The following is a 26,874-nucleotide window of genomic DNA, read 5'->3' on the forward strand; positions in this document are numbered from 1 at the left end:
GGGAGGGAGGGTGGCACACAAAGAGAAAGAGAGCAATTGTACTCGACGAAGCGAAACGCGGTAGTAGCGGTTAACATAGAACGTGGGAAAAAGGAGTCTCTCGTGACCGATCGTGAGTGGTAGTGTCTCAAGGTCAAGCTTAGAGGCGACAGCACTACGTCGCGTGCGAGATTAACGAGTCGTTACGGATATGCATACGAATATGTAAGATAAATATGTGTGTAAGTATATATATGTATGTACGTACATACGTACGTATGTATGTAAGCTCGTTTATGACTCGTTATAGCAAACGTAACAACGATTTCCCCTTCTTACGTTTTCTCTCTCTCTTTCTCTCTCGACATATTCGTAAAAAAAAAAACCTATGAAAAGAACGTATACAAGAGAAAAATAAGGAAAAATTCCAGCCATTCGTTATGCGTGTCTTACTAATTATTATACCGGCAAAAGGAACAGGAGGCACGTGTTTCTCGCGCAGCAGTACTAATACAAAGCAGAAAGTAAAGGATAAGCCTTGAGAGAATTTATAGATTCCACGAGAGATGCCTTGGTGAATAACCGAAAGTAGAAGGGAGAGGGAGGGATAGGAGAGAGGGGGGGGGGTGGGGGAGAAAGAGCGTAAGAAGGAAGGCAACGAACGTTGAAACGATTAGTATAAGAGAGCAAAAGAAGATCCTCTTCGTTGATTTCGTTACTTGCTATAACGTAATGACGTCGCTTAACACATCGTAAATCTTTCGAGGCGGAAACCGAGGATGATCGTAATACCGTGAGATATAATTTATATGTCGTGGGTTTTCAAAGAATTTATTAATCTCTCTTTTTTAGATACATCCGTGCACACGTAAAATGTCGTACGTTCATTGCTTTTATTATGAATGACGATAATAATTCTTGTTGTTTGAAAATATTTATAAAATTAATGTTAAGTGGGTAATCTGTGCGTAAATCTTATTTTCTTTTTCCTTCGTTATTTTCCTCTTCTTTTTTGTTTTGTTTTGTTTTGTCTTGATATCTTAAAAACGATAAGTATGTATATCACAATGGATATATAAAGAAGGAAAAATGTTTAATTTACTCATAAACCATTGTTGGTTGACGATAATATCCTTTAATCTTAGGAAGATCAGCAACCCTAAAGGCGACTGACTGGCTGGCTTGCCTTGTCTCTTCATTTCTCTCCCATGGTCTCTCATGAGCATCGTTATAGAGAAAGGAAGGTGGACGCCCGATGAGAATCGCTTTTCACGCGTCTCTACAAAGTAGCAAAGTCCCATGTAGGTGTATGCGCATCTATATTACTCTATGTCTGAGTGAAAGAGAAGGTGTGATAGGGGACGCTTCTGTGCTCACTCGCATATCTTCCGGGTCATAATGCCAGCAGACAACGTCGCGGCGCATAGACGTTTCCTGGCACCCAACCAGCTGCCAGAATCCGTACAGGTTCATCCGTACGGCTAGAGAGGGTGTACCCTCCCGTTACCTATTTTACCCTATCTCGATATACTTTCTTCAATTTTTTCATTTACATTTATTTACATACAGATATATATATATATATATTTAATAATATTTATCATAAACAAATATATACCTTAGATATATACCTATGGCATTAGTTACGTATGTAACTAGTAACGTAGAAATTTCAAATATTTTATGTCGATAAACAATAAACGATAGTATTTTTATTCAATATTTCATTAATTATTTGTGTAAAAATGAAGAATATTTTACTATCGGATTAATCAGTAACGTCGGAATAATTCCACGAGATATTAATATTTATTTATATATAAAATATTGGTAATATCTAAATGCATATATATATATATATATATATATATATATGTCTTATATGATAATAAATCAATCGTTCAAAGTTGGATTCGATTTGATTAGATTCGATGCGGTTCGATTAGATTACTCGGCCGCAAAATGGAAAATTCGCCAAATCGAGAATCGAGTGTAGGGTTTAAATGCAAATGTCGCAAGGTGGCCCTTTTAACAAACCTACCCTTTTGTACATTAGCGAACTGTTCTTCCCTATCGTCGTCCGATGCCAAGGCAGGAAGGGAAAAGGGTCGCCGACTCGTAACCGAGGGTCGTGCGAGAATCGTTTACGTGAGCGTTCCAGGACAAGAGCGTGTGTTCAAAGGTTTTCCTACGGCAAAAAAAAAGAGAGAAAAAGAAAGAAAAAAAAGAAAAGAGAGAGAGAGAGAGAGAGAGAGAGAGAAAGGGAAAAAAATAACTGAGGCAATTCTTTCGAACGAAAAAAATTCTCGTTTTCACGTCTCGTCTGTCTCGTGTCTATCTACAAAAGGAGATTAACGTTACGTGTAAATATCGATTTGTAAGACTTTGTTCCATCGATTCGAAAGAAATGATAATCACATAAATGAACGTAACAGAGAAAAAACTTCTAATGCTAAGATCGTACGAGAAGAACCGTACGAGTGACCCGTTCGTCGGAAATACCTAATCATTATCATTATTTTTTAACATTATGGCGATCGGCCAGTTATTTCGTGACGAGACAACAAATTATCAAGCGATTAGAATTCCGAGTCCAAAAGAAATCATCGATATATATTCTACACGACGATTCGTATAAGTTTCGTTTCATTTCTTTTCGTCTCGACTCGATTAGATTGGTGTCTTAATACAAATAAAATATACTACGAAACGTAGATATACATGTGTACGTAAAATAAATAAGTAACTTACTTAAAATAAATAAGTACTTACATATGTACGTCTGATATAATTCAATTATCGATTCGTAACGAAGAAAATTCGATTAACGCTATCGGGTTTGTAATCAATTAAGATATATATATTGTACTTACTTAATAATTTATAATATGTATTTTTCATTGTTCCTGTAGAAACAAAATATCTATCAGTCTAAAGATCGCTGACCCGGGTGCACTTAATCCGGTCGCAGTGGATAAGTATTATTAGTAACGAGGCGCGTCTAATGTTACGTTTTACCGCCTCACCGTTAAACCTACGCTCGAAGACACTCGAATCGCGTCGATGTTCTCTCTCTCTCTCTCTCTCTGTCTCTGTCTCTGTCTCTGTCTCTGTCTCTGCCCCTGTCCCTGTCTCTCTTTTTCGCGTAGGTAGAACGCAAACGAAGGCAGTCGAGTTCCTTAGGGTAAGAGCTATATACACAGAGAAAGATCCGCAAAACTGACCGCGGAGGACGGTGGAGGTATCGGGTATCTAATTATCCGAGGACTCGTTTCTTACGCTTATGTATGTATGTATGTATATATGAATGTATCCATTTATATATATATATATATATATGTATGTATGTATGTATGTATGTATATACGTACGGTATTTACTTACTTTGTTGCACGCGTGCATAAGTGCATGCGTACTATGCGTCTAAGCGCAGTATAGCGGCTTCTCAGTGATTCCCGGGGGTGAAAGAGAGAGAGAGAGAGAGAGAGAGAGGGAGATAGGGAGAGAGAGAGAGAGAGAGAGAGAGAGAGAGAGAGAGAGACTCATAAGTATTTACTTTGCACGCCGACACGCTCTTGCAAATCCTCTTCTTTCAACTTTTCCCTTTCTTTTTTTATCCCACTCTCTCTCCCTCTCTTTCTCTCTTTTTTCTGACATACGCACGAAACAAGTATTATATATATGTATATAAAAAAAGAAGAATCTTTTGTAATCGTATAAACTTCGAAGAGAATCGAATCTTATGAATGAATTCTGACGATCACATTATCTTTCAAAAGGATTAAAAACTATGATCGTCATGTTTGACTCTTCCTTTTACGATATCATTGATGAAAAAGAAAAACAAAATAGAAATGAGAAAAATTCTCTACGATAAAGGAGTATTTCTCTTGTTTTCTTCTTTTTTTTTTTTTATATCTACAAATATATCTTTCTTTTTGTTTTATATTTACAAATGTCTTTGTTTTCTTATCGATATTTAAAAAGGATTTTAGGCACCCTTGCTCAAACAATTTCAATAAGTCATTAGTTTGATATTTTTAGAAACTAACGGAACGCTCCTAATCGAACGGGGGAAAGGAAAACGAAGCGATGTAAGTAGGCATTCGCGTTACGGTTCGCGATTACTACAGTTACGTTAATGCCGGTGACGGGGAAACGATGAAACGTCGTTCGAAAGCTATCGTTATATGCGCTATATCCTCCTCCGTTCAGAGAAGAAGACGTGCTTCCTGCATGCTCTGCCATGGTCCATCCACTTAAGCGGGATTATTACAGCGTAATTATTAATCCTCTTTGGTGGCCTCTCTCTCTCTCTCTCTCTCTCTCTCTTTCTCTCTTTCTACAGGATGTAGAGAGAAACCGGAACGTTCTATCCTGTTCTATCTGAAACACACATACACACACACACGCACACATCCTTTCTATTGCAAATCGTTTCCGTTACAACACGTTTTTGTTATAATCAACGGTCAACGCATTTACGAATGTTTTCCTTTTTGTGTTTTGCAAATATTGAAAATTGCATCAATCGGATCAATTAAATAATTGCATCTAAATTGGATCAATTGATCGAGATCGAAGTAATTAAAATAATCGTAAGATTGAAAGCGTTGATTATCCGTTCGTACTGTTATCTTTTTTTCTTTTTTTCTTTTTGTTTTTTTTTTTTTTTTTTTTTCTTGAATGAATTATACGAATCGATCGGTTCGAAGGAATCTTAGAGTGGGCCGTGCGACACCCGACGTGAAACCGTTAAGGGTTTTAACATCGTGTTTACTCTCTCGAGAGCGCCGCGGGACGCTAAGGCCGTTGTAACGCTCTCGTCCGACTACGCGTTATTGTCGTAAAACGCGCTCGAAACGATCGAAGCGTAAAACGAACACCCACGCGCTCCACGGTATCTAGCTAGCTAGCTAGCTAGAGCTTCGATGACTGGACGGTCCTTTGAAATCTCTCGAGGATACTGTCCGTCGAGAGAGAATGAGAGGAAAGAAAATGAAATAAAAGAGAACAACAGAATTGTTGTTCGAAAGCCGGAAGATAAACTACTATTGTGTTTAATAGTTGAAAAAAAAATAACATCTTATTTATTTTATTAACAATACGTATAAAGTATATAAGGTATAAATAATTTTATTAACAACATATGTTATTATATATATATATATATTTTTACGATATGATGCATATTAAATCGATTTGAAATTATCAGGAAAAAGAAAATAAATCGTGGACAAATATGATACTCATTTTTCGTAATGTAGGATAATATTAAAGTTCAAGGCTAAGATATAATAAGAATATTTTGGATTAACGGGATGATTAAGAAGAATTTAAAGAAGGTCAAAGTCCCTTTAAAGCATTTCGGCGTAACCAAAATTCGTCGTGGCCATCATCGTGCCGGAAGTGGTGTTTGAGGGCGAGAAGGTATCTCACGAAGAAATGTTTCGGTCATTCGTTCCAGAGCTTCGTCTCGTGCGGTCAGACGACAGACAGACAGGCTGTATCATGGGATCTTGTCAGAGGCGTAAGCACTTAGGATTTGGCTTTAAATCTGGAATCATTTAAAAAGACGATAAATATATGTATATATATATATATATATTATCGAAAGAAAGATATTAAGAATATTAACGTGATGAAAATGTGATGTAAATCGATTGTGTTTATTTGATCGTTCGTATGAAGGAAAAAATAAATGTTCCAGAGTCACACACAGCATCCATTTCGACGCCCTCGTAATTAAATTCAATCATTACGACAATTGTTTAGGCTATCTGAATCAATATATTTTATTACAAATTATTTGACGATGAGAGAGAAGAGAAAATGGTCCAGATGCTCCTTCCACCGACATCCTTCCGATCTCAAAACTCGTAATAACGTTAACCATAAAAAGCCGTTTTGTCCTACTCTTTTACCGTAAAGTTGTTCTCCTTGAGAACGTTTAATTGTGTCGTTACTTCTTTTTCTTTTCTTTTTTATTTTTTTTTCGTTTCTTTCTTTAAGGAATGACTAATCGTTCAGACACTCGAAAGACCGAAAAAGAGGTTAAGAAGACTCTTCTCGAGGAATACACTTCCGCGTCGAGTCGCGCGACCATCTTCGGGTCACCTGAAAGAATCATGCTTCCTACGTTATTTTCTCTCTCTCTCTCTCTCTCTCTCTCTCTCTCTCTCTCTCTGTGTGTGTGTGTCTCTCTCTTCTTTCTCTCTCTTTTCTCATATTTTTGCCGTCGTGCTCGTTTTTCCTTGGTTCTAGACTCGCTCCAATCTTTCAAGTAGGGTCTCTTGATATTTTTATGCCAGAGAAAATAACGTTTGGAAATTTCTCTCTTCCGCAATAATATCTACATTGTCTTTTTCTTCTTCTTCTTCCTTTCTTTTTTTTTTTTTTTTCTTTCTCTTCGTTGTCCGAGTCACGAAAGAGTAAGATCGCGAACTCGTACCAAACGGTTAGGCACAGGAAGTCACGCTGCCGGAAATCTCGTTCAAAGTAACGTTACATTACTCGTAGCCGGAAAGAAGAAGAGAAATGAAAGAGATTGAGACAGAGAGACACGGAGATAGAGATAGATAGATAGATAGAGAGAGAGAGAGAGAGAAAGATAAAAAGAGAAGAAAATGAAATGTATGTAGATATCTCATGTCTCTTTAACCGTGGGATCTTCGAAGAACTTACATTGATTAATGGACTTTAATTTCCTCATTTATTCAATTTCCACGCTAGTTTAGTATGACTCGAATCTCTCGTATGTCTTTCTCTCTCTCTCTCTCTCTCTCTCTCTCTCTCTCTCTCTCTCTATTTATCTCTACTTACACATACATGTACCGAGAAGATAAATATATATACGAAAAGGGACTTTATTTAAGGAGCTGTCAGCGCGTAAAGAACGTCATTGTTATTATCGTATGGAGAGACAATCGTAAAGAGATAATAGAGTCAATGTCGTATAGTCGCCGACGGACAATGATCAGAGAACAACGTCGTACTTACTAAAAGTCATCATTGTAAGTTTTCTCTCTCTCTCTCTCTCTCTCTCTCTATCTTTCTTGACAGATTATAAGAACGTGAAAGTCCGTCAAGTCGGTCAGCCTACGCTCGTTGTGTTGTTTCATCGTTGAATCAAGCAACGTACAAAACGAGGTCTAGAATCCAATGATAAGAATCTCAAATAATCGAAAGATAATTCTGGTTAACGTGTCCTCGCAAAGATTTAAACACAAGGAAAAACAATATAAAAATAACAATGGGAAATCACTAGCGACGCGTGTTCATTTCTAACGAAGCTGTCACGTGTTGTCTCTAAGTACGTAACTGCGTCGATCAACGAGAGCTCGACGAGATATTATGAAGCGATGAATCGTCATCGTAATAAACTACCTGCAACAACGAGCGGGACGGAAGCAAAATGTTCGTGGCAACCAATGATGATGATTCACGCTCGTTCCCTCGTCATTCTCCTCGATTTATAACCTAATTTATAATTTTTTGATCTCTCTCTCTCTCTCATTTTTGTTCTTTTTTCTTCTCGTCATCCATTTATGTTCTATATTATAATAGACATTATTTCGTATAACTTCAAATATATAATATTATATTATAAATTTTATTAGAGAGATTACGCACTAGTGCATCAAACGACGAGAGAGAGAGAGAGAGAGAGAGAGAGAGAGAGAGAGAGAAATAAATAATAAAAAAAAGAAGAATTGACTCTAAGAAGACGCTATAAAATTTCATTTCTTCTTAACAGCCTTCGCAATATCTCTGTCTGTCTGTCTCTTTCCTTCTCTTTTTCTCTCGAGCACACGCTGCAAGAGGAGACGGCGAGGCATGCAAATTTATCAATTTAGTGGCCCCGGTACACTCGAGAACATTGCATCATTGCATCGTAATCGCAACAGCAGTGAACGGAGAGTCGGCTTCAGAGAGAAACCAGGCTAGCGTAGCGCGCCTCGTAATTCGTCCTACGCTTTATCGTCCTGGAATCGAGAGCGAGGGCGGCTTTCCGTTCGTTTTCTTAGCAACGAAATTATCGTCCCACGCAGAGGGTACAACACGTTACGATATAATATATCGTACGACGAGAGGATCAAAGTCAAAACGTGTTAACGTATATTATAAACTTTTCCTTTTGCAATTCTCTTTGTCTCTTTCTATCTCTCTCTTTCTCTCTCTCTCTCTCTTAGATCATATCCTGATTCTATGAGCTTCGAACGATATCACGATTCATTCGATCATTCGTTGCTCGGCTTTATATTAAATAACTTATGAAGAAAAACCGGATCGCTTTGCGGCACGAGCATCTGCTTTTCTTCCGGGCGATCGACCCGAGACCGGCTAACGTTCGTTCGGCGGTTAAACTTAAAGCTGAATCATGCCAGGAACTAGATAATACGATGATACCGTTTATCGTGGGTACTTACGAAATGCACAAAGTACCCTACGAATCGATTGCAACCCCGGAGAAACAACTCATTATTTTCATGGCTTGGATCCAAGAGGAAGAAAACGTGAAAGAAAAAAAAAAGAAAAAAAAAGAAAAGGAAAAAGGATAAAGATGATGAAACGCGAGACCAACGAAAAGAGTCTCTTCTTTGTCTTTTCCCTTTTTCTTTTTCTTTCTTTCTTTCTTTCCTTCTTTCTTGTCATTCTTTTACAGGTACTCGTTTTTTCGCAAACGCAACCTGATTTTTTGACATTGCTCCTGGCTCCACCGAGATCGAACCGATCTCTTCGTCCCTTCGGCATTTTTCATTCTTACAATCAGTAAAAAAATATATAAAAGGAGAGAGAGAGAGAGAAAGAGAAAGAGAGAGAGAACGTTTACCAGGTGTCATCGACCTCTCTCGGTTTCTCACGCGTTTGCTCGAGAAGAGAAAGATGTACATACATACATACATGCATACATACATGCATACATATATGCATGCATGTATGTAGCATCACCTGTCTGCGAAAACAGGTGCCTATTCATACGACGAGATCATTCTCTCTCTCTCCCCTTTCTGCCTCCCGTTTTCCTAGACTCTTCTCTTTTATTTCGTCTTCTCCTTCGTCATTGAAAAAAAAAAAAAAAGAAAGAAAAGAAGCTAAAGCTTAGTAGTGTACACAAGGTTCGTTTAAGTCCAGAGTAATAGATTTTTTCGAGACGACGACGACGACGACGCTAACAAGGAACAACGATGACGTTGTTGTTGTTGTTATTGTTGTTGTTTTACTTTTGTTTTTTTTTTCATTCTTTTCAAGTTCATCAAGATGCATCAGACCTTAAATAAATTTTTAAATGCGGATTAACATCATTTATTTTGCATTCTCCGGGTCGACAAAGGAACTTGATACTTTAAGGATCAAGATTATATATATATATATATATATATATATATATATATATATATACTTTATCATGTTATATCTCACGGATATGTATGTGTTACTGATAGTTTTGATTTCTCTTTCTCATAGACGATCCCGATGCTGCTCCATCATCAGACGCACCTACGAATCGTCACTTCCGGAATAACTCGCTTTACGGGTAAGTTCGCAAGAACTTGAAACAAATAAAAATTTTTCTCTCTATTTTTTTTTCTCCTTTTCTCTCTCTCTCTTTCTCTCTGGTCTGACCTCTAACTAAAATCGACCGTAGCAATGAACAGGCGAAAGAGAGAATCGTACCCACGTGTAAGAAAGGAAATAAAAGAAAGAAAGAGATTTGCATGATTACGGTATTTTCTTGAGTCTTACAATATTCCCCAACCAGTAGTAATAGTGGTAGTATTTCTCTTCTTACTTTCCATTTACATGCACGCTCGATCCCGATTTCCACAAAATACTAGATAATTATGCCAAGACAGCGAGCAAAGAGAGAAAAAGAGAGAGAGAAAGATAGAGAGAGAGAGAGAGAAAAAGAGATCTTAACGAAGATTAAACGTGATTTGTGTATACACTAATTTTCATTTTATACTTCGCATTTTAATGAAGCCAAAATCTTCCTTTCTTCAATTACTTGAAAAATATAGAAAGAAGCAGGACCAACTCGACGAATATTTAAACTGTGAATAAATTTGTTTATAACGGTATCACGATCGAAATATTTATTATATAGAATTTTTCAAAAACCCGATTATATTACTGGACTAGCAGCTGCTCGATATTATTTTAAAGATATAAACGTTATCGTATAATATCGTCTTACGATAATGTTCTTACGAGAACAAGTGAAAAACAAAGTTAGACGGATAAAATTGATTAAAAATTGAACGCCGTAAGATACATATTCGTTGAGAAACATTGGTAGAAGGATTAAGGATCCATAAAATGGATCAGTTTAAAAAAAAATTGTCTGATTATGTTAAAAGAGAATATTGTAATCTCGACACTAATAATAATGACTACGACGACGATTTTAATGAAAGAGAAGTTTCGCGACTCTTGCGGAAATGATGATGCGGCGGGGAGTTCGAGCGGAATTAGTGGAGCGGACTAGAAGCAGATAGAGAGTTTAAAGTATAGTAGTAGAGTAGGTATATGTATGAGCAGCCAAGTCAGGCTGCCATTACTCTGACAACCTTTCGTTCGGGTTTTGCGTCGCACTCCTTCGACACCGGTTCTTTGCCACGTACGTTCTCGTAGTAAACGTATCTTTCTTTCCTCTTTTCTATCTACGTTTGCAACTAGAAGTAGTAGATGAAAAATATTAAGAGGCGGAAAAACGTCGAGAGATTACGTCGTGAACGCGATACTTACGTAACGACGTACCGTGAAGTAAATCTTATATGCAAAGCTTTACCGAGATTTTTTTTTTGCGTTTTATTTATTTATGTATTGCTTTTCTTTTCTTTTCTTTTCTTTTCAATGCAAATCTTCATCTAAAAAGCTTGGAAGAGTTTTCAATATATTTTAGAAAACGTCACCGTTCGAGTGATCCGATTGCGGTTACGTTATTTCGTAGGGGTGCATAAAAAAAAAAAAAAATGGAGTACAAACGAAAGGAAGCACATACGTATGTATGTATGTATATATGTATGTATGGTACATGGTACATGGTGCAGGATAAAGGAGTGTTTAGAGAAAGCGTGATGTGAACAAAGATTGTTACAAAGAAACGATAGATTTTGATAGCGGAGGATATTAGAAGAACGACGAGTAGCACGTGGGAAGAATGTTTTTGTGTGTGCGCGCACGCGCGTTCTGTGTGTTGTATGATTCTGTGTGAACGAATGCAAGACAAGATAATGCGAATGGACGGACGTACGAATGGTCTTTGTTTAGGAACAGAAAAGAGGCACAGTCAGAGCTAAAGAATCAAAGAGTAACAGAACTGAAGAATCAAAGAGAGTCCCGATATATACAGGGTTATCCTATTCCGAAGTTCCATGTGCAATTATAACATTTCCTGAACTATAGTTTGTTTGAGAAATGAAATCTGAATATTTCAAATGAAATCTATTTTGTTTCGTGGAACGGGGAAAGGGATGCGCTAGGACATCCTACGTCGGTCACAAATTTTTTCTGGATGAACGTCCTTCCGAGATTTCAAGGTGACCTTAGTTTTTTTACTTTCCTTTTTTTTTTTTTTTTTTTTTTTTCATTTACATAAACCGTATGTTTTTATTCGTGTACTCGGGTTGGTCCATACCCGGAGAAATTCATTGACCATAACACTGGTATTTCAAGGTAGTTCAAGTTCCATTAAAAAAAAAAAAAAAAAAAAAAAAAAAAAATTATATTTAATAAAATGTTTATCTAGAAGAACATATATATTATATATGCTATATCCTGATATATTTTGCTGTAATTTTATTAAAAGACATACGATTTATTTCAAGTCCCGTATCAAACGTCACCGTGTGATCCGATCGCGTTACGTTATTAGCATTAATCGGTTCAACATCGTAACGGTAATCCTCGAATGACCGTCGATCGTCCCGTCGTAGTGCATTCTAACGCATTTAATCGGATGATGACGTGCAACTTCTGGGTTAAATTCTCAAAGAGGCGACGAAAAGGATAACTACGAGGAGATGACGGTCTAAACTTGTTTGCACCAGAAAAATTTCTTGGGACATCGAACGCAATTTTAATTAGCTTAGATTGCCAATTAAAATAAAAATTTTATATCGTCCAATCGTTCGATGAAATCGGATTTAATTTGGTAAGATTTAAATAACAACGAATTAAGTGATGTATTATACGATTATTCGATTATTACGGGAACGATAAATATAATCGCGGCAGTTGAATCAACCATTTGATACGTAGGTACGTACAAATAATAACCACCATCACGACCTTTCTCCATCGCACGATCTTGTGCACGAATGTGCATCATTACACGACATAGAGAGACAATGCCGTTGCACGGTATCAAGTATTCGTATGTACGTACAACTTGGCGAGACTTCCCATTACTCGTGATCGTATGTACGTATATACGTATACATATCTATATATTATATGAGGTAGAGAGAGAGAGAGAGAGAGAGAGGCAAAATAAGAAAAGCGTAGAGATACGGAAGGAAACATATCGTCGGTTGCACGGCTAAGTGAAATCTTCGTCGATTATTATTGATTCATAATCGATCGTTTTGTTTTGCAGGCGAAAGTCCAAAGGACAATGTTGTCGTATATGTTACCAACGGAGGACAAACCACCGCCTGGAGAACCGAATCAAAATCATCAAAAGACTCAGGGAAATTATCGGAACGCGAGCAGGATACAAAAGAGTCCTCGAGAACAGCAGCCGATTCGACAAAAGACTACGGCTGCCTCCTCTTCCATAAACATTTCCGTTCCAACGACCTCACCGAAAAAGCTCGTAGACGGAACTAGAATTATGATAGTGTCAAGCAGAATCGAGGATCAACAGCCGAGCTCGATGGATCGTCATCAGCAACAACACCCTTTGCCTTCGGAAAGTCCGAAGCACAATGGTACATTAACGAAGAAGTCTACCCTTCATAATTCAACGAGGGTAACCAAGGACGACAGTCTTTACAGCATCGACAGCGACGCGAGTACGGTCGGTAGCGATCGGAAGAACAAAATTCTAAACGGTGCGAAACACGCCAGTCTTAAGAGGTAAGGGAACCAAGTTCTCACTCCTTCGGCCAAGTTGCGAGCTTAAGTTAAGCAAGAGTAGTAGAGGGAGGCGGGGGCAGGCAGATCGAAAGATGGAGATAGAGAGAGTTCAAAGGTCATCCGAGAGCACCTTTCTAATTCGGTTCTGCTGGCTCGGTCTTTAACCTCAGGCCTCTTCGCTCTCGCACCAGATGCCACGTTATATCGAATCTCCCTTTCTCTCTCTCTTTCTCTCTCTCTCTTTCTCTCTCTCTCTCTCTCTCTCTCTCTCTTCTCCTTCTTTCTCTTATCTTTCTCCTCTTCGTGAGATTTACTTTCGCGTGGTACCTAACTTTACTGCATGACTGCAACATCGTACAAACACGGTCTATAAATTCATGTCGAAAACGTCAAGAATGAAGAATCCCTAACCCGTATCTCTTTACTTTCCTTATTTTCAATTTATTAGATATCACTTGGACGATTCCTTATATCGTTATTTATTATATGATCATAATCGTCATCGTTAAAATGGATTTTATAACAATACATATGCCCGTTACTTTTACTTGAATCGATACAGATCATAAGGATTTGATTTAGTTCTTTAATTGCGTCTCGATCAATCTAGCTAATGATATATCTGTTATATCAAGTCTTGGACTATCTAGGACAAGAGAGACAAAAACGTATTACCAACTAAGTTACACAACGGAATTGCGATAATGATTTATAAATACATATTAGTTTGTCTTGGCTTATAATACTTCGACGTATTCCCGCTTTTATATCATTTGCAATCAAAACCAGATAGATCTCGAAATAATATTTATCTTTTTACGTATAAGCGATCGTCAAATAAACGCGCAGGATACGCATGTGTATACTCTTGTGCGTATAGATTTGACGAATTTTTTTTTCTTTTCTTTTTTTTTTTCGTTTTCCTTAAAAAGAAAAAAAAAAAACAAAAAAAAAAAAAAGAAAAATAAAGTAATCGTGTCTATTAGAGAAGACACAAGATCGCGTTTGAACGACGGGAAAAGTACAAGTGCCAAATCTAATGGCGAAAGTGCCAAGTGTTGCAACAGAGTAAAGTTCCTACTCGCTTTTGAAAGGCGATTGCATCGACCATGTATAAGAGAAGTCGAGGGAGAAATATCGAAAGGTCTTCGCGTACGTTCGTAAACACATCGAAAGAGAACGAGAGAGAGAAACAACGAAGCGAATATAATGGCAGCTTTGTTATCGCTTACACGACTTTCTTTCACGATGGAGCGCCTTTTCGTACCTCGTGTCTCGAGATCTTTTACGACATTTATACGTGGGGATAGGTCAGGGTCAATCGTCGTAGAGTCCTCGTTGAGTTTTTATAGAGCTTCTTACGTGGCGGATGGAAAATAACTGAGGGGTCCGATTCGTCCAACGTTTTGATTGTCTAGACTAGAATAAAATATGATATCAAAATTTTTTTTCTTCTTTCTTTTTTCTTTTTTTTTTTTTTCTCCTCTTCGTGAGATTTACTTTCGCGTGGTACCTAACTTTACTGCATGACTGCAACATGCATGCTTGATTTGCCTTCATATATCAATTTTTTATTTCTTATACCATCTACGTTACAATTAAGCGACGATTTAATTCATTAAATGTCGTCTTTAAAGCTCGATTTAGTAATACGTATTTTGGTCCGTACAACTTAATAAATCTGTTAGAAACGTAGGTTATAATCAAGCGAAACGAATAATTTTACAACGTCGGGTACAAAAACATCAAGTACTTACTCACCGAAATTGCTAAAAGCTCATTTCGCTTCGCGACAAAATTCATTGCCAGAAAATTATTGCGTGTTGGACTTTGCTCTTCCCTCTCTCTCCCCCTCCCTCCCTCTCTCTCTCTCTCACTCTCTCTCTCTTTCTATTTTCGTACGTCGTGGATTTTTAACAACAATGATTTATACCGGAAATATGTATTTACAACGTTACTTAGAACACGAAGTAATCGTCGATTATTATTCTCATATCGGTTGAAAATATTTTATCAAAATATTATTTCAATAAATAATATTAGTCGATTAACGAATAGAAATTTACGTGGTGTTAAATTTAATATCTATTGATTTAGTATCCAAGCAGGGTTTGCTAACTTTCGTTATCTCTTTGGGGATTTTTGACTATAAGATAAGTCACCCTTGGCTGAGGTTAACCAATGATCCCTTAGCATTGTATCTTTTGTTGAATCTTTCAAAGGGTTAACCATATCAACTGTATCTCTCAATTCTAGTGCACTTTAGGGGTACATCAAAAGTGGATCGATAAAAGGAGCCAGCCGGTCAGCTAGCAGCTAGACTCGGCCTCGACCCCGACCCACCCCAACCTCGATCAATCCAGATACTTACCTTCGTGTCCGGACTCCTTACGTCCTTCTCACCTTTACGTTAGTCTCGACAACACCTTTTGACGTCTTATTGGCTTATTTTTTTCTTTTCTTTTTCTTTTCTTTTTCTTTTTTTTTCCTGCTTTCTTTTTCTCGTCGTCCATCGAACGAAATCACAACATTGAACGACTTTCGACTTCGTCGAAATCCTCCGTTCTTTAAGTTACACGATCGAATCGTAATCGATGCAATTTAAAAAAAAATATTCTTTTACATAGATTACACTTTTATCGATATACATTTTATTAGTTCTTATCGTATCAGATAGTTAATCGTTATTTATCATTTAATAATAGAAATGATCGAGATGATCTAATCGGATAAATCTTTTCTAAACGAGGAAGTTGGAAAATGGAGGAATCATGATAATAGTATCTTTTAATAATATCTCTAGTTTTGATCTTTCTAAGCCTTTCAAAGGAGTAAAAGGAAAGTAACCATTAACGGTTGTTGCGACCGATTCATTCTTCTTTCTTCGGTCGTCTACTCGGTTGAACGTAATTTCTAACAGCAGCAGGAGCACTAGCAGCAGCACTAGCACTATAGCATCAACCAACAAGCAGCAGTAACAATACTAGTAGTAGTAGTAGTAGTAGTAGTAGTAGTAGTAGTAGTAGTAGTAGTAGTAGTAGCAGAAGAGTCTTCCGACTTCCGTCTTCTAAGTTTCTTCTTTACCTTGAGAACGAACTTAGCCTTCTTCGAGGTCTCGCTCGGTCGAGTCGAGGCGCGAGGGTCCTCCTCTAAATTACTACACTGTACCTCTTACTGTAAGAGACGGGGTTGAAGAATTATAGGAGGAGAAGAAGGAAGACAGAGAGCGAGAGAGAGAGAGAATAGTGAAAGGGATGTAAGGGAAAAGAGAGAAGGAAGAAGGAAGAGAAGAAGAAAAGGAGAGAGAAGCCACGATAGTCGAGCTATAGCTATGCTTACTCGCTCGCTCGCTTGCGGAACCCTTCTTGCTGCTTCGCGATATCGAATCAGATCTATTAGCTTCTGCTTTGCTCCGCTCGTCTGCTTCGTTAATGGCGCACAGAAACGTTCCACCACCATCTCTCCTCCACCTTCTCCTCCTCCTACTCCACCTTCATCTCTTCCTCCTCGACATTGGGGGAGAAAACAAAGGCACCCACGTCTCGCGGGAGTTGGCTTCTCGAATGTTACGATCCACGACTACGAGGATAATTTCTTGATTATCATGATTAAAAGAGAATTAATTAATAATCGACCTTACGATTATTATTTTTATTAAGTATATTTATTATATACTCGTATAATAATCAATCCATGTCAATGTACAGATATATCGTTTACTTTCAATTGTCAATCGCCAAGGGAAAAATCGATCCTTCGTTCAAAATATCCGTAAGAACACTTTTCATTTACTGATTTTTCATTCTTTCTTTCTTTTTTTCTTTTTTTCTTTTTTTCTTTTTTTTTTTTCACCGCGATAAAAATGGCAATGTAAGAGTTATGCAATGAGCGAGATATATTCCCGTTAAAGGGGAGGAATCCGAGGATGAAAATAGAGTTTAAAGGGAAAGCTTTGATATTTCTAATGTTCCAAATTATTTTCAAACAATTTTTTTCTTCGTACGTCTATATCGAAGTTCACCGTTAAAGAAGGAAAAAAAAAGAATAAAAAAAAAAAAAAGGAAAAAAGAAAAAAAGACGACAAAAATAAACGTCGGAAAAAAAAAACAGTCTTCCAACTGGCGATTACCGGGCGTAATACGCGATAACATCATCGCCAACGACGATTGCGTAACATTTAATTAACCGACATCGCAACGGCGTAGATCGCAAAGTCGAGATTCGGTGCACGCCACGTGAGATTCCTTTTTATCTTCACTTTTTCTCTTTTCATCTCTTCTCTTTTCATCTCTTCTCTTTTCTCTTCTTCTTTACCCTTTTCCTCTCGGTTATGGTTCGTTCAACGACGCCCTCCAACGACGAAGAGAACGACGACGACGACGAGGAAGAGGAAGAGGAAAGACATAAAAAGAAAAAAAAAAAAAAAGAAAACAAACAAACAAACAGAAAAGAGAAAAGAAAAGAAAGATCTATGCGATGAAAGGATACTTTGCGGTTGGGAAAAGTGTCTAACGATGGAACATAACTTCCGTCTGTTTTACGAGATCTCACGGAGGAACATCTAACAATCTAACAAATTAGCTCTTTAATCTCATATCTCGAATCTCTTCTTACTTGCGATAGTAATTAGTCTTTTCTTTTTTTTCTCTCTCCTTTTTCCTGTTCTCTTAATGTCTCTGAAAAATGTTTTCGATGAAGCAATCTCTTTGACCTCGTTCGTTTCAACGACAATTTTTTATCGAATCATTTTTCTTTTCTTTCCTTTCCTTTCCTTTTCTGTTTCCTCTTTATTTTGCTTTTTTTAAATATTTGAATAAATTTGCCAACTCGGCGGGTATTTGATAAAACGGATATGTACTTAAGTGTTTCTTTTTTTTTTCCTTTTTTTTTTCTTTTTTTTTCTTTTTTTTTTCTTTTTTTTTTTTTTTTTTTTTTTTTTTTTTAGAAATAGAAAATATTCGAAATGTCAACGTGACCGCGCCAATGGGAAGCGAAAACGCGACTAGAACAAGCGTGGCGATTCGTAGTTACGTCATCGAGTTAGCACACAAGCGTGTTGCGCTGACATATTACACGTAAATAGAAAGTGCATATATATATGATGTGTATATATACATATATATATATATATATATGCATATACACAGAGACATATGGCCTATTTGTGTGTATGAATGCGTATATGTGTGTTCCAATCGTGCAGTCTCCTCCAGAAGTGCAGCCAAGACCACGTGACTTTGACACATTGCCGCGATCGAGTTTGACGAATTGACCGCTACGTGGCAGCACTGCTTGGTCATTTCTTCTAACAACATTGTATAGTAAAAGTAAATAGACAGATGTATGTGTACATACAATAGTATATACGCGCAAGTACTTTGAATTTACTAATCTAACTCGTATGTTTGCTAATTGATAATCACCTCGCTCGTCAAACCATTACGAGGTTATATTTGAGAAAATATTAGAATTGACGATATTATATTTTCATTAATCATCTTTCATTACCTTCCTTTCTTTTTTTTTTCTTCATCTTTCTATCTTTTTCTTCTTTTCTTTAATTCATGCGGCTATATAAATATATGTATATATATATATATATATATATTGAATTTATAATCGCGCAGTTCGGTACAAGGTTGTATAATAAAAGTTTACATATAGTCTGCTAATAATAAGATTACTTTAATAGTGTTTGAATCTTTTTTCAACAGACCTACCGACCAACCGATCGATTCTCGTGTTATAGCCAGTTACGATTTGCTGTTAAAGTTGGGAACGACGTATGAACCTTATCTATTTATATATATAAATAGATACGATTTTTATACACACACACACTCATATATGTATATATCTATATCTATATATATATATTCTTTTATTTAAAGTTATTTCTATATATATATATATATATAATGTAAATTATACTTATACATATATATATATATATATTTTTTTTTTCATTTTCGGCGATTTAATATCTCCAAGAACATATAAAGAATCTGTCGTTAAAATAAAATTTCTACCGGATAGGAAGATTGAGATTTGGATGGAATCAATAACATCTTCCTTCGTATGACTGTATGTGCATAAATACACACACACACACACACACACATATCTGTCTCTGTCGTACTTGAGTCCTAGTAATCCGATCTTTCGATCATGGAATTTCAATTTTGATATCAGGCCGCCTAGCTCCTGCGGTCACCGACTCGTCTGTCTCCCTTACTCCGACTGTCACACGATAGGAAACTGAGGTTTATGAACAATATTTTTACGATCTACATATATAAGAGGTAATAGTTTGAGTCTACATCTCGTGAAAGACAGACAGACAGACAGACAGACAGACAGAGAGAAAGACAGAGAAAGAGAGATAGAGAGAGAAGTAAAGAACGTAAGATTTATTAAAAGAATAAGTAAAAAATATAAGAACGAATAGTAGTATTAAATTTTTTATCGTCAAATATAATTTTAAAAATAATTGTTCATTAATTTCCCTTTTTTTTTTTCTTCTTCATCTTTTTCTTTCCAGAGTGTCCTTTGGCTCCAGCAAAGGATCAATGGTGGAAACTCTTGTTTACGAGACTCCTGTTCAAGAGGAACCAGAGATCAATCACTTTTTGGACCACAATGGCCGCTTACCTCCACCCATGATACCTGTACCTGACACCGAGTAAGTCAATCGTATGAAGCTTTTCGGAAAAAAAAAAAAATACACCTACGCGTTCGTCCTCCTTGGTTGTTTGCTTGCTCACTCGCTCGCTCGTTCGCGTGCGTTTTCGATGACGTCATTAACACGGCGCACCTAGCACCGAAATAACGTTTCGCCTCAATCGAAACGTAAGTACGTGCACTCAGGGCGGCGCTCCTAATCGCGAATAAAAATCGATATTTCACATTGCTAAAGCTATTATCCTAATCGAATAGTATTTAATAGTTCGTTAATTAGAATTAATGGATAAGAGTATCGAATAATCCTAACGGGGGAATCTTGGTCTTGAATTTTCATTAAAACTTCTTCGTTCGAATGAGAAACATTTTTTTTTTCTTTTTCTTCTATTCAAAGAAAATGTTTCCATTATCAAACATTTACAAGTGGGTTTTCGTTTTCGTCTTCGTCAAAGAAGTTCGCCGGAAATAATCAGGCAACGTCTGATGCAACTTTCTCAAGGTGGAACTTCTTCGATAGGAATCCGAGATACAGACGTTACGACGGTTAACGTTGATCAAAGGCCCATGCTAGTATATTAATGTTAAACTCTATAGAAGTCAAACAGATCTTCTTCTTCTTCCTTTTTTTTTTTTTTTTCTTTCTTTTTACCTTCTTCTTTTTCCCAGAGCAAAAGGCAAGAAAACAAATTTTCTTTCAGAAATACGAAATCACGATATCTCTGACACATTTCAGAGTTTCCTATAATACAAACGGATATTTCCTGGATATTCCTTCTTTTAAAAATAGAGAAAGAAAGAGAGAGAGAGAGAGAGAGTTCTCACGTCGAAACGGCGAGACTCGCTTATTTCGCGAGCTTGAATGCAAAAAACGATAAAGATACATTGAAAATTTATGAGAAAATCATTTTTTAAATCTCTTATCTCTCTCTCTTTCGATCGCATATTTTCCTCTCTGTTACATTCGTCCGATAATATCTCAAATCGAAGATTCGAGACTTATAGGACTTCACGTATCGACACTAAACCAACCAGTTTTCTAAAACGTTTCTATTTTCTCGATCCTCTTTCCATATACGTTTCTCATACATATGTATGTATATATCTAAGTATATATCTATTTCTGTTTTTTCTTAATAAAGATTCCGCAATTCATTTCATAGCAATGACGAGATACCATTACGTATTCCCGACGCGATGTCTCGTCGTTTAACCGGATCAAACGTGATAATGATCGTACGGTACGATAAGTAGCCGCCTATTAAGAGAGAACCGTACGTAGGTGGAGACTTTGAGGTGGTAGGTAACGCGTACTCCCATGCCGCATCCGTAATTGTACACTCGTGAGATAGAAAGAAACCAATCGAGAATATTTTCTCGAAAAGAGATTATCGTGGATAGCACGTTCCTCGAGATGTTTCTTCCTTTTACAAAATTTCCATCTTTTTTTCTTTCTTTCTTGATTTTTTTTTTCTTTTTTCTTTTTTTTCCCCTATCGCGAACGTAAATGAATAAGCTTCTCTAATGGCTTGATTGACTTTGAAATTATCATTATAATTAGACTTTAATTGCGATTATATGCAATATACATTTATCGCTCTAAACTACGGCATATCTTTGCAAGGTCATCCCCTATTGAAAGGAACGCCTTGCAAACCGTCCACATATGTATCTATATATATATATATATATGTGTATATATGTAGATATTTTGCGACGCACCTCGCGACCACGTGAAGCTGCGGCGTAGCGAAGTTTCGATAATAATCCGTTGTTGGTTTCGATTAGTCTCGTTACTTTGATTACTTCGGTACTACGATCGTGAATAGTTTTCTGGTTCATCGTCGACGGCTCGAATAGAAAATTTTAAGAAGATTCTTCTTGCGCGCGTACGAGCGATCGGGAACCCGGTACTAAATCGTATAATTAGATGCCCAGTTTGATTTCAAAACTTTTCTCAAAAGTAAAGAATAATATTGAATGTACCCTTCAAAAATTACTACGTCATTGTTCGTCTTAATAATAAAAATTTCTATTATCGTTTTTATCACCGACTAAAAAAAAAAAAAAAAAAAGAAAAAAAAAAGGGAAAAAAGAAGCGATTAAGAAATGACGAAAAGAAAAGAAAAAAAAGATATTTAACGATTATGAGTTGAAGAGGAAAATAACAACGATTCAAATTTACCGCCCGATCATATCTTCATATCGATTTGAAGAAAATTATCGACAGCGCCGTGAAACCATTCGCATGTAGAGTTTGAACTCGTTTACGTTAGATGGCAGAACGAGAAAGCAATTCCCTTCGGAAAGTTTCGGTCAGTAGCCGAGCGTTAGCCGAACTAGACGCAGGCGTGGTAAAGCTTTCGTAGTAGATGGATAGATAGATAGATAGATAGATAGATAGACAGGAGCTCGTGACCACTATACTTGGTGCTTACTCACTACTACTACGATTATAAGAAGTGTGTTACTATAAGTCTATACGGATCCTTCGTATTGCTCGTGTGCATGCGCGTGTGTGTCTATATCTGTGTATTGTGTTGGTATATACGCGGGTCTCTCTCTCTCTCTTTTTATTTCTTTCCTTTTTTTCTTACATTTCCTTTCTCTCGTTACACCCGCGCAGTAACCCTCACACACAATAACCTATACACACAAAATCGGTATACTCTTTCTCCCTCCCTTTCTCCCAAAGCTATTCCCCTCCTTCTCGCCCCTCTTTTCTCTACTTCTCCTTTCTTCTTTCCTGCTACACCACCCTACTACATCATTCTCCCTCTCGATCGGCCTACGAACGTATCCAGGATAAAAAGGAAAAAGAACGCGCGCGAGTCTCGAAGCAGCCGTAGAAGAGGAAACACCGAGGACAGTGGATTTACGCGAGTGTCCGATCGTCCCTATCCGTGTTTCGCTTATCGTCGAGGGTAAAGAAGAAATAACACGTTGGTTAGTGTAATAAGTCAGAAAAAGTATTGAAAAAGTATCGATACCGAGACACACGTGATTTTACGACGAATCCGTCGGATTAAATTTAGCAGCCCCCAAAATTACTAATAAAAGATAGATAGAGAGAGAGAGAGAGAGAGAGAGAGAGAGAGAGAGGAGGGGCGGAGAGAGAGAGAAATCTGTTGTGTTCTACGCGAAGGAAGTATAATAATCGGATCGATTCGGTGTGCGTCCGGTGCGAGGATACTCTGAAATTATATTTCTCCTTGCGTATTCTGGAACTTTTTATTATATACCAAGGTAAGATGGATCGATCGATTTCGTATAATTCAAATAAAATTTTATTATTATATTAACGAGCACCGAATAATTGCTCGTATCTGTGATCGGTGCAATGAATTATTTTCTTTTCCTTTTCTCTCTCTCTCTCTCTCTCTCTCTTTCTCTTGTTTATTTTTCTTTTCTTCCTTTTTTCTTTTTTCTTTTTTTTTTTTTTTTCTTTCTCAACGTAGAACATTACGACAGCACGACGATAATTAATCACAATAGAAATGATTAATAACAAAAATGTATTTATCAGCTCGTTAGATTTTTCAAGGAAAAGTATCGATAAAGTCAAGGAGGAAAGTTACGGAGAAAGATGCCGGTGAGAGAAATAGGAAAGAGAGAGAGAGAGAGAGAGAGATGCGTAGTTTCTAACCCGTTACCATGGATACCAGCCATCTTGACACACTACCCATTCCTCCTCCTTCTTCACCACCACCACCACCTCCTCCTCCTCCTCCTCCTCCTCCTCCTTTTCCTCCTCTTCTTTCTTCCCCCTTTCCAACCCATATTCGTATTCTTCCTTTACTCCTGTATCCATGGAGAACCACCGAACTTGCGAGCTCTCGAATTCTGTCGTTCGGAGAGAAGGGAAAAAAAGACACGAATTTTGTTTATTTTCTTTAATTTATTCCGCAAATAAATCACGACGGATAAAGATTTTCTTTCGCGCGTGTTTTTCGTGAAAGAAATGGAAGAAGAAGAGGAACGTGGAGGGGTGGGACCGCTAGAGGGGTAAGGAGAAAATCGTCAAAGTTGTGTGTCGTAAACTACGAAATTAGCGCACGATCCAATTTGAGTTTCGGTCGAAGCGGTGAAGCTGTGCAGATGCTGTCGTTACGAAGCAAGAGATAGATGGATATATAGATAAAGAGAGAGAGGGAAGAGCAAACGGATGTTGTGATTTATTTGCCGGAATAAAGCCGATGGTATAGACCTCGTTTCATAACGCAACCCGCATACCGCGTTGCTTTTCATTGGTTAAAACGTAAATGAACGTAGGGAATTATGAATAGGTCAACTGATAAACCAGTTTTCGGTTTTTCTCGACCTGCTTTGCTTTTTCCAACCAACCCCCTCCAGTCCCATCCCCTACGTACGATTCTATTTGCTAGATTTTCTCTCTCTCTCTTTCTTTATATATATATATATATATATATATATATATCTATCTCACTAGAAACGTACGTATCGAGCGTGCGAGTTGTCGTCGAGGGTGTAGACGCAACGGCGCCTACGTATCGGTCACGACACAACCAAGGCTGATCGATCTTATTGTTTGCAAAATATTTTCTTTGCCCACTGATTCGAGATATTCAGAGAAAATATGGAAAAATAAAAATAGAAAAGTTATATACATATATATATATATATATATATATATATATATATATATATATTACGCGTATATTATTCGATTTAAATATCAGATTAGTCAATTATTCTGTCGAACTCGATTTTAAATTATGAACGAATATCGATAATTCGTTCTATCACGTTTTCATCTTCGTTCGAACTTTATTTTCGTTTCTACGCGTTTTCTTTCTTTTTTTTTCTTTTTCTCTCCCTCTCTCTTTCTCTCTCTCTCTCTCTCTCTCTCTCAAAGCGAAGGATACTAATCGTACAGACCCTTGTGTCAAAGTCACCACCGAATGAGAATTCGTTAGACGTGTTCTAGCAGTTAAAGAAACGAATCGCTCGTTCGGAATAACGAGGAGAAAAATAACGGAACGAGGGAACGTAGAAGAGAGACATCGTTAGAGAAATGAAGAGAAAAGAAGAGAAGAGAACCTCGATGATGTCACGGGTCTCAAGGTCGAGAACGTCGCTTTGTTGGGTAGGTGTTGGGACTGCTTACTTGCTTGCTGACGCCAGACTACGATGCAAAAGTCGTTTGTGCTCGCATTGGATAATGTTAATATTCTTCAACGACGTATATACGTACATACATATATAAGATGCATACGTATGTGTTATACATGTGTGTATTATAAGCATACGTCGTTAAAGAACCGAGAGAATATAACTGGAATAAATGAAGTGTTGTCGCATATGTATTACTGAATTAAATGTACGATCAACGTTAAATCGATCTTACGTGTCTCTCGTATTTTTAGGAACTTGGTAAGAAAGCGTGTGAAGAAGAAGAAGTCATCCTCGAAACTTTCATTTTCTTTTTCTTTTTTATTTTCTTCTCCTTCTTCTTTTTCGAGTGAGAAAGAGAGAGAGAGAGAGAGAGAGGGAGAAAAGAAACAAAAAAAAAAGAAAAAGAAAATGAAAGCTTCGAGGATGACTTCTTTTTCTCCTCCTCGTTCAAAGTTTTTAAAATAGGAAGGACGTTCGGCTCGATTTGGCAATTCGATGCGTGGAACGAATACGATTGTCTCTGAATCACGATTGTTGCACTCAACACCGGTTGGTTGATTTATTGGTTGGTCGGTTCGTTCGTTCGTTGGTTGATTGGTTGGTTGGTTGGTTGGTTAGTATCGTATCGTATCGTATCGTATAGTGGAACGATAGTCGTTGTGAAAAAAACACGAGAGACGATAATACGTTCCGTGACATAACAGTGAATTATATCGGTCTTTGAAAATAAAACTGAGTTGTACATTGGTTATTAATATTTTTCAAAGAATTTTTCTAAAGATGAAAACGAAGACGAATAAGAGGAAGGAAAATTGTGATAGACGACATACATATGTTTTATTATTATTATTATTATTATTATTATTATTATTATTATTATTATTATTATTATTATTATTATTATTATTATTAACGGGTTCGAGTTTATTAATCAATAGACGAAATAACTCTTGCGAGTTGCGAACGAGATAAGAAGTTAGTCATCGAAGAGTACAATGTCTGTTCTACTAATAACATTACTGCTACTCTATATTACAAGTTGCACGAGAGGGAGAGAGAGGGAGAAGAGATAAATAAATATTTCCCACTTGACTTTAGTTGATAAAGAGAAAACACGAATTATAGTTTAGATCGGTGAATGGATAGGGAGAAGGAAAAACTATTGCGATGATTTTTTTTAAATGCCCAAAGAAAGTATTTCTCATGGATACAGTACGACAAAATGAAGAAAATAAACGTGACGATTACGATTTCAAAGATCAGCGTCCGTGTTGAATCAAACATCGAGCAGATAAGTGAGTTTCGGAGGTTAACAGATAACACTGTTGCTCGCAAATAAAAATGACGAATAAAACGTGGGTTGAGGAGAAGCGGAGGGAGGAGGAGGAGGAGGAGGAGGACGATAATACGATAGATTTTTAACACACGTACATGTATTGGACTCGGATATGAGGTCGATTTAAATTAATAGTATTTTAAAGGGAAATTCTTTCATTCACGCAACTTTTTCTCTCTCTTTCTCTTTCTCTTTCTCTCTCTCTCTCTCTCTATATATATATATGTATATCTTTTCTTCTTTCTCTTTTTCTTCTCTCCCTTTTCTGTTAATACTTGCAACGCGAGTCGTGCATTATCGATGCGAGAATCGATTCCTCGCGTACGACCGACCGTGGCACGATGAAACCGGTTTCGAAGCAGACCTTGCCTCTCATTTATTTCGGTCTCCCTTTTTCTCTCTACTTCTACTACACAACTACTACAACTACTACTACTATTACTAATACTACTACTACTGCTACAACCATTATTACTACTACCATACTACTTTTACTACTCCTTCGTGGGTTCGACTCCTTTTTATTCGACTTTCACGAATCGGTAGGAAGAAAACCATGGAGAGGGAAGAGAAAAAGGGGAAAAAAAAAAGAAAAAAAAAAGGAAAAATACAAAGAGAAAGGGAAGAAGATTACACAACGTAGAAACTTGTGCAATCGTATG

General features: G+C 37.1%; 1 protein-coding gene and 1 long non-coding RNA gene across 2 annotated transcripts in view; one reads left to right on the forward strand and one right to left on the reverse strand.

The window, feature by feature from the left end:
- LOC124426212 overlaps positions 1-26,874 on the forward strand; it is a 56,833-nt gene that overhangs the window by 11,120 nt on the left and 18,839 nt on the right. Inside the window, exons 2-4 of the mRNA XM_046967622.1 lie at positions 9,448-9,517; positions 12,581-13,062; positions 19,604-19,744. Of these exons, the coding sequence (XP_046823578.1) occupies positions 12,599-13,062; positions 19,604-19,744 (605 nt within the window). The 5' untranslated portion in view covers positions 9,448-9,517; positions 12,581-12,598. The remainder of the gene's footprint in view (positions 1-9,447; positions 9,518-12,580; positions 13,063-19,603; positions 19,745-26,874) is intronic.
- LOC124426217 lies at positions 1,156-17,994 on the reverse strand. Its single transcript, XR_006942670.1, has 3 exons — positions 14,330-17,994; positions 2,021-5,536; positions 1,156-1,258 (listed from the first exon to the last, which is right to left on the reverse strand). It is a non-coding gene; the product is annotated as an uncharacterized LOC124426217 (long non-coding RNA).

This window comes from Vespa crabro, chromosome 8 (genome assembly GCF_910589235.1).
Source record: "Vespa crabro chromosome 8, iyVesCrab1.2, whole genome shotgun sequence".
NCBI classification, from domain to species: Eukaryota; Metazoa; Arthropoda; class Insecta; order Hymenoptera; family Vespidae; genus Vespa; species Vespa crabro.